This window comes from Aegilops tauschii, chromosome 1, assembly GCF_002575655.3.
Source record: "Aegilops tauschii subsp. strangulata cultivar AL8/78 chromosome 1, Aet v6.0, whole genome shotgun sequence".
NCBI classification, from domain to species: domain Eukaryota; kingdom Viridiplantae; phylum Streptophyta; class Magnoliopsida; order Poales; family Poaceae; genus Aegilops; species Aegilops tauschii.
In genome coordinates this window covers 496,328,942-496,336,736 of record NC_053035.3, presented here as the reverse complement: position 1 = coordinate 496,336,736, position 7,795 = coordinate 496,328,942, and the positions used below count along the sequence as shown (strand labels likewise).

Genomic DNA, 7,795 nt, shown 5'->3' with positions numbered 1-7,795 from the left:
TCGATCCTCGATGATTCTACAGTGGAACTCTCAATGAAAGCACAAATGTCGGTACTAAAACCGGCGGATCTCGGGTAGGGGGTCCCGGACTGTGGATCTTGGAGTCAATGGGTAACAGGGAACGTAGAGACGGTGTTTTACCCAGGTTCGGGCCCTCTAAAAGAGGTAAAACCCTACGTCCTTCTTGATTGTATTGATGTGATGGCTTGGCAATTACAGAGTTGATCTACCTCGAGCTCGGATGAGCTAAACCCTAGATGGGGGTGATGGTTATGGTTCTGCCTCTACGAACTAAACCCTCTGGTTTATATAGACACCAGGGGTACCTAAGGTAACATAAGGCCGGTTGCCATCAGGAGGTAAACATGCTAGATACGCTAAACTTTCTTGGAGGAGACACCAAGTCTTCGGAGGTTTCCTGCTGGAGCACGGGGTCGCTTGTAGTCCGGCCTTCCTTTGATGAATTGGAGCGGCCCATCAATATGGACCATGAGAGACAGGTCGGCTATGTGAGGACCCCGGTAATCTGGGACACCCTCACCCATGTCAAGATAATTGCAACTGCGAATCCGACACCAAATCCCAATCCTGCAAAAAGGAATAGTACAATGTCTATTGATACCTTCTTAGACTGATGTATCGTATCTGGTGTCATGTTGTTACATGCTTTCGACACTTGAAACCCATATAGGCCAATGTTTCCTAAAAATGAGAGATCAGAGAATGTCAAGAAGTGGGAAGACTCAGGTATTCTTCCCCGCAGTTGGTTGTAGGATAGATTCAACATTGAAAGAAAGTCCAATGATGCCAACTCCCATGGGATCTCTCCAGAAAGTTCATTTGAAGACATGTCTAGTGACTCAAGTTGATGTAGCATGCCAAGCTGAGATGGTATCAGTCCAATGAGGGCATTATGTGACATATTTAGCCCACCGAGTAGAACAAGGTCCCCAATTGACTCAGGAATAGGGCCATAAAATGCATTATTAGAAACATCAATGATGACAATGGTCCTCAATATTTTAGAAAAACTAATATCAGATCCTTTGTATGTGATGGCAGTGGTGAACTGGTATGTTTGGCCAAGTAGATCATATTGATTTTCCATGACCAACGTCTCATTGACATCTTTAGTCATCATGGATCCCATTGACATAAACCATTCATTTCGCAATAATCCAGAGAAACTGTTTGAAGCCAAGTCAATAATTCGAAGTTTTTCAAACTCACAACTATTTTGATCTTCTGAAATAGATGGCCCCACATCTCCAATGAACCTGTTGGACTTTAGAACAAGGACTTGAAGTTTAGGAAGCATACTCATCCAACATGGAAATGTATCATTAATAAGATTCTTCCCGATATCAAAAACCTCCAAATCTTTGCAAGCAGCTAGAGATCTAGGTAATTGTCCTTCAATCTGATTATCACTGAAGTCTAATGCCTCAAATGCACAATCTTGCTTCGGGCTATTTGGTAATTTTCCATGAAGTTGATTTCCTTTCAAATTTAATACATTGAGGCGACTCATATCCTCCATTAAACAAGAAGGGATGGAGCCAATCAAATCATTATTGGAGAGATCAAGGAGCATAAGGCTTGTTGCTTCATAGATTGATTGTGGAATTTCTCCAGACAACTTGTTTCCAGGAGCCATGAGTAGGGAAATACTACTTAAGTGAGAACCAAAATTGAATGGCATGGATGAGAAATGGTTGTTTGAGCAATCAAATAGTTGGTTCTGCGGTCCTGGCATAGGTATAGGCCCTTCAAATAGGTTATAACTGATATCGATAACAAACATATTAGCAGAAATGACAGGGCCATATCCAATACCACTACTTAATTGGTTGTATGATATGTTCATCAAGATGAGAGACTTGATCCAATTATCCCATGCCCACTGAGGTAGAGGGCCATGGATGTGATTGTTTGAAAGGTCAAGAACTTCAACGTTATACATGTGCTTCAAGGTATTAGGGAGCTTGGATATGCTACAAGATGCAAGACATAGAGTATCAAAGTTTTGGATGGATGCCCATGAAGAATTGTACTCCCCATCTACTACGGAAAGCTTGTTGTTTGAAAGATTCAAGCTAAATAGGTTGGGCATTTTGAAGAACGAGCTGAGTTGGATGGTACCACGGAAACTGTTGGAATGTAAATTTATGGTGCCTAATTGAGTAAGATTACATAGATGTGGAAGAACTTGACCAGAAAAATTGCATGCATACAATTTCAATGTAATTAGGTTCTTGAGGTTACCTATGAAGGAAGGTACTTGAGCAGATAACCCACAGTTGGAGAACTGTAAAGTTTCCAAATAAGTCAAATTTGCAACCCAAGATGGTATTTCTCCTACTATACCAGCTCCAGAAACCTGTAGTGATGTTAATGATCTGAGCTCACCAATTGAAGTGGGAAGCTGCTCTTGGTGAAAGTTAGTTGCTGCAATACCTAATTTCTTCAAGGATTTGAGATTACTTATTGACCTCGGAATGGGACCAGAGAAGTTAGTGTTGCTAAAAAGCAGTTCCTTCATCATAATACTATGTGATGAGAAATTGGGAAGCAGACCAGATACCTTGGAATTATAACTAACATCAACAGCCGTTAAGTTTCTGTTTTGGAAGATCCTCATCGGGAACCGTCCTTGGAGGCGATTATAGGCAAGCTTAAGAACACTGAGGGAAGGTAAGTCAGCAAAGGACTCTGGAATTTGGTCATACACTTTGTTATAGTTTAGGTTGATCTTGGTCAGTGATCGAATGGTGGACAAGGATTCACAAATGGGAGCATCGATGTGGGTATTTGGTAGGCTGAGAACCTGAAGCTGTGGAGTGGAATTAGCAAAGGCACTGCACCATGCTGCCCCGTTGCCGGACAAGTCGACGTTGCCTAGATAAAGCTCCTTGAGGTTGCTAAGGTTAGCGACGAATGATCCAATGCCTGGCTCTACGATGGGCCACCTTCCTTCGCCGAGTGGCAGGAAATAGTCGTTGTCGCCTTCAACAAGATAAATCCAGTTGGTGAAGTCCAGGGATACCAGCTTACTGAGCCGCCGTATCCCGTGTGGTATCTTGCCTCGGAAGTCGGTGTAGGACAGGTTGAGGTAGGTGAGCTCGGTGAGCCGCTCGAACCCGACGGCCGGGAGCTCCGGCTCGTTGAAGCTGTTGACACTACCGGACTCGGGCACTATGCCTACAGCCCAGGGCCGTCGGCATAGGTCCTTTGCCGTCGGCATAGATCTATGCCTACGGCTGCCGTCGGCATAGATCTATGCCTACGGCTGCCGTCGGCATATCCCCGTCGGCGTAGATCACGTCAGCGTAGTCTTGTCAGACCGTCGGCGTAGTATAGCCGTCGGCATAGGGGCCTATGCCGGCGGCCGGGCGTCAGCTGTCGGCATAGTTTAGCCGTCGGCCGTGTTTTTCGCCTGACGGCAACGGACGGCGCCGTCAAAAGCGCTAACGATTCATGGAATGCCACGTGGCAGAGGTATGCCGACGGCTTGGCCGTCGGCATACCTCTGCCACGTGGCACTCCCTGGTGCCTCCTGGTGGCCGTAGGCATAGATTTATTGCCGTAGGCATAGCCGTGCCACGTGTCGTCCCCTGGTGCCTCCTGGCAGCAGAGCTATGCCTACGGCAAAGCCGTCGGCATAGATTTGGCATAGACGGCTTTGCCGTAGGCATAGCCGTGCCACGTGTCGTCCCCTGGTGCCTCCTGGCGGCAGAGCTATGCCTACGGCAAAGTCGTCGGCATAGATTTTTTTTGAAATTCTTTTTTTGAAATTTTTTTATTTTCAAATTTCTGAATTATTTTAACCTCTAATCTCTAATCACCACCCCTCATCACTGCTCAATTTATCCTCTAATCTCTAATCACCCCTCATCATTCCAAATCATCTAACTTCCCGAACGGTCACCCATCCTCCCACTCCCCCAGCCTGAGCACGCTTAACTTCCGGGTTCTATTCTCCCTCGTTTCCAAGTCTGCACTTGTTGTTTCCTGACAATAGTAAGACGTCAATCCTATTAACCCTCAGGAATTTAGCTTGAGCATGAAGTGACACATCTCACTGTTTGAGTTTGAAACTATTGTTTTAAAAAGCAATAATTATTTAGTAACACTAATATTTCTTGAATAATTAGTTTGACCACTGTTTGATCACTGTTTGACCACAGTTGACCAAAATTCAAAAAAACTGAAATAATTATTTAGTAACACTAATATTCTAGAGTAATTAGTTTGACCATTGTTTGACCACAGTTTGACCACAGTTTGACCAGACTGCACCACATTATTTCCAAATATAAAGGGCAATCCGGGTAGAGGGAATTGTTCGGATACTTCTCCATCACCAAAAATTATGAAAAATTACCATCGTTCCTATAGCACATGTTCCCACGTCTTGTAAAAAAACTCATGATTTTAGCGCGATCCGAATATTTAATAATATTCACGCCGCACCGTTACCGCAGAACGTGTACTACTATGTCATCGCCGTCCGTGAGGGGGGCCACACCCCGGAGACGCGTGTCGCCTCTTCGGACATGCCACAACACCACCCCCCATGTATGAGGGGCCGGTGCGACGCTCCGGTGGCATTGCTACCCCCCTAGGGCCCCCGTCCCGCCTAACCCTGGAGCGGTTGACCACGAGATCTAGCCCTTTGACTTCCCATGGGAGGGCTTTGACCAGTGGACCTCTCCACCCGGTTGTGTCAGGTCAGCACAGAGGGACAACTGGGAGCAACATCCGGGCCAAACCCACAGCTACATCCCCTCCGTGTAGACCCGACGCGTTCGTTTCCCCCCTTCAAGTGCCGGCGACGGCGCCGTCCGTGAGCTGGGAGGCCACGCCCCGGAGACTCGTGCCGGGCGTTTGCAACCGCCACAACACCTTCAGACTTGTGAGAAGCCGCGTACGCAAGATTGGCAGCATGCTAGCCCACGGAGGCCGCCGGCCACAGTCGTAGACATGCGAAGGGCAATCCAGGTAGAGGGAATTGTTCGGATACTTCTCCATCACCAAAAATTATGAAAAATTACCATCGTTCCTATAGCACATGTTCCCACGTCTTGTAAAAAACTCATGATTTTATCGCGATCCGAATATTTAATAATATTCACGCCGCACCGTTACCGCAGAACATCTACTACTGTGTCATCGCCATCCGTGAGGGGGGCCACACCCCGGAGACGCGTGCCGCCTCTTCGGACATGCCACAACACCACCCCCCATATATGAGGGGCCGGTGCGATGCTCCGGTGGCATTGCTACCCCCCTAGGGCCCCCGTCCCGCCTAACCCTGGAGCGGTTGACCACGAGATCTAGCCCTTTGACTTCCCACGGGCGGGCTTTGACCAGTGGACCTCTCCATCCGGTTGTGTCAGGTCAGCACAGAGGGACAACTGGGAGCAACATCCGGGCCAAACCCACAGCTACATCCCCTCCGTGTAGACCCGACGCGTTCGTTTCCCCCCTTCAAGTGCCGGCGACGGCGCCGTCCGTGAGCTGGGAGGCCACGCCCCGGAGACGCGTGCCGGGCGTTTGCAACCGCCACAACACCTTCAGACTTGTGAGAAGCCACGTACGCAAGATTGGCGGCATGCTAGCCCACGGAGGCCGCCGGCCACAGTCGTAGACATGCGAAGGGCAATCCGGGTAGAGGGAATTGTTCGGATACTTCTCCATCACCAAAAATTATGAAAAATTACCATCGTTCCTATAGCACATGTTCCCACGTCTTGTAAAAAACTCATGATTTTATCGCGATCCGAATATTTAATAATATTCACGCCGCACCGTTACCGCAGAACGTCTACTACTGTGTCAGCGCCGTCCGTGAGGGGGGCCACACCCCAGAGACGCGTGCCGCCTCTTCGGACATGCCACAACACCACCCCCCATGTATGAGGGGCCGGTGCGACGCTCCGGTGGCATTGCTACCCCCTAGGGCCCCCGTCCCGCCTAACCCTGGAGCGGTTGACCACGAGATCTAGCCCTTTGACTTCCCACGGGAGGGCTTTGACCAGTGGACCTCTCCACCCGATTGTGTCATGTCAGCACAGAGGGAAACCTGGGAGCAACATCTGGGCCAAACCCACAGCTACATCCCCTCCGTGTAGACCCGACGCGTCCGTTTCCCCCCTCCAGGTGCCGGCGACGGCGCCGTCCGTGAGGGAGGCCACACCTAGAGACGCGTGCCGCCTCTTCGGACATGCCACAACACCACCCCGCATGTAGGAGGGGCCGGTGCGACGCTCTGGTGGCATTGCTTCCCCCCAGGGCCCCCGTCCCGCCTAACCCTGGAGCGGTTGACCACGAGATCTAGCCCTTTGACTTCCTACGGGCAGGCTTTGACCAGTGGACCCCTCCACCCGGTTGTGTCAGGTCAGCAGAGAGGGACACCTGGGAGCAACATTCAGGCCAAACCGACAGCTATATCCCCTCCGTGTAGACCCGATGCGTCCGTTTCCCCCCTCCAGGTACCGGCGGCGGCGCCGTCCGTTAGGGGGGCCACGCCCCGGAGATGCGTGCCGCCTCTTCGGACATGCCACAACACCACCCGGTTGTGGTAGGTCATCCCATAGAAACACTTGGGAGCAACGTCCCCTCCGTATAGACCCGATGCGGCTGTTTCCGCCCTCCAGATGCCGGCGGCGGCGCCATCCGTGAGGGGGGCACACCGCGGACGTGAGGGGGTCACACTCCGGAGACGGGTGCCGGGCGTTTGCAACCGCCACAAAACTTCTGTCGGCATAGCTGTTTTTTATTTTAATAAAATATAAGGACCTATATTCAAAAGAACATGACGGCACATTATTAATGTGCTCGAAAAAAATACAAACTATATATATTCATAATCTATGGAAAAAAATTACAAACTACATATATATTCATATAATACATAAAAAAGCATAAAAACAAATGTAAAAAAAGCAGAAAAACAAATGTAGAAAAACACATATAAAAAAATAACTATGCCGACGGCATTGCCGTCGGCATAGAGACGGCAGGGTTTTGGGTGGGCGCCCTGCCGCGGATCGGTGACATGGCGCCTATGCCGACGGCTGCCGTCGGCATATCTACGCCGCGGATCGGTGACGTGGCATGCGGAGATATGCCGACGGCCGCCCGTTCCGACCGTCGGCATAGGTTTGACGGCGTTAGCCGCTTGTCACGGGCGGCGTCGCCGGGCCCACAGGTATGCCGACGGCTGATTTATGCCGACGGCTGCTGTCGGCGTGTCTGCATCTAGGTCGACGGCCGTTCTGTGCCGACGGCTGCCGTCGGCGTAGATCGGGATAGCCCGACGGCCAGGATAAGCCGATGGCCAGGACTAGGCTGTCGGCATAGCTCCAAGTAGGCCGACGGCTGCCGTAGGCATAGTTTTGGCCGTCGGGGTAGGACCGTTTTCCGGTAGTGTGAAGGAGAGGTCCAAGTACCTCAGGGAGGTGAGCTCAAAAAGCGCCGGGTGGAGGCCAGCGCTCTGCAGCCCGCATTCGGCGAGGTCGAGGGTGGTGACGCGGCCATCGGCGGTGGCACAGGCGACGCCCTCCCAGTGGCAGCAGTCCGTGCCGGCACGCCACGACGCGAGGGTGCATGTGGAGTCGGTGGTGGCGGAGAAGGAACGCCGCAGCCGGAGCAGTACCGAGGACTGGTCCGGCCGGCACGTAGTTTGGTTGCTGGTGGTGGCGAGGGAGTAGGAGAGCTGGATCCCGAGGCCCAAGTGAAGGAGCAGGCACAGCAGGAGCTGCTGCTGGTGGCTGCTACGGGAGATCATCAT

General features: G+C 50.9%; 1 protein-coding gene across 1 annotated transcript; it reads right to left on the bottom strand.

The window, feature by feature from the left end:
* Positions 1-505: 505 nt before the first annotated feature.
* LOC123496921 (receptor-like protein 7) lies at positions 506-7,795 on the bottom strand. The gene is made up of 2 exons (XM_073506530.1): positions 7,438-7,795; positions 506-3,177 (listed from the first exon to the last, which is right to left on the bottom strand). Exons 1-2 carry the CDS (start codon positions 7,793-7,795, stop codon positions 506-508), a joined length of 3,030 nt encoding a protein of 1,009 aa, XP_073362631.1.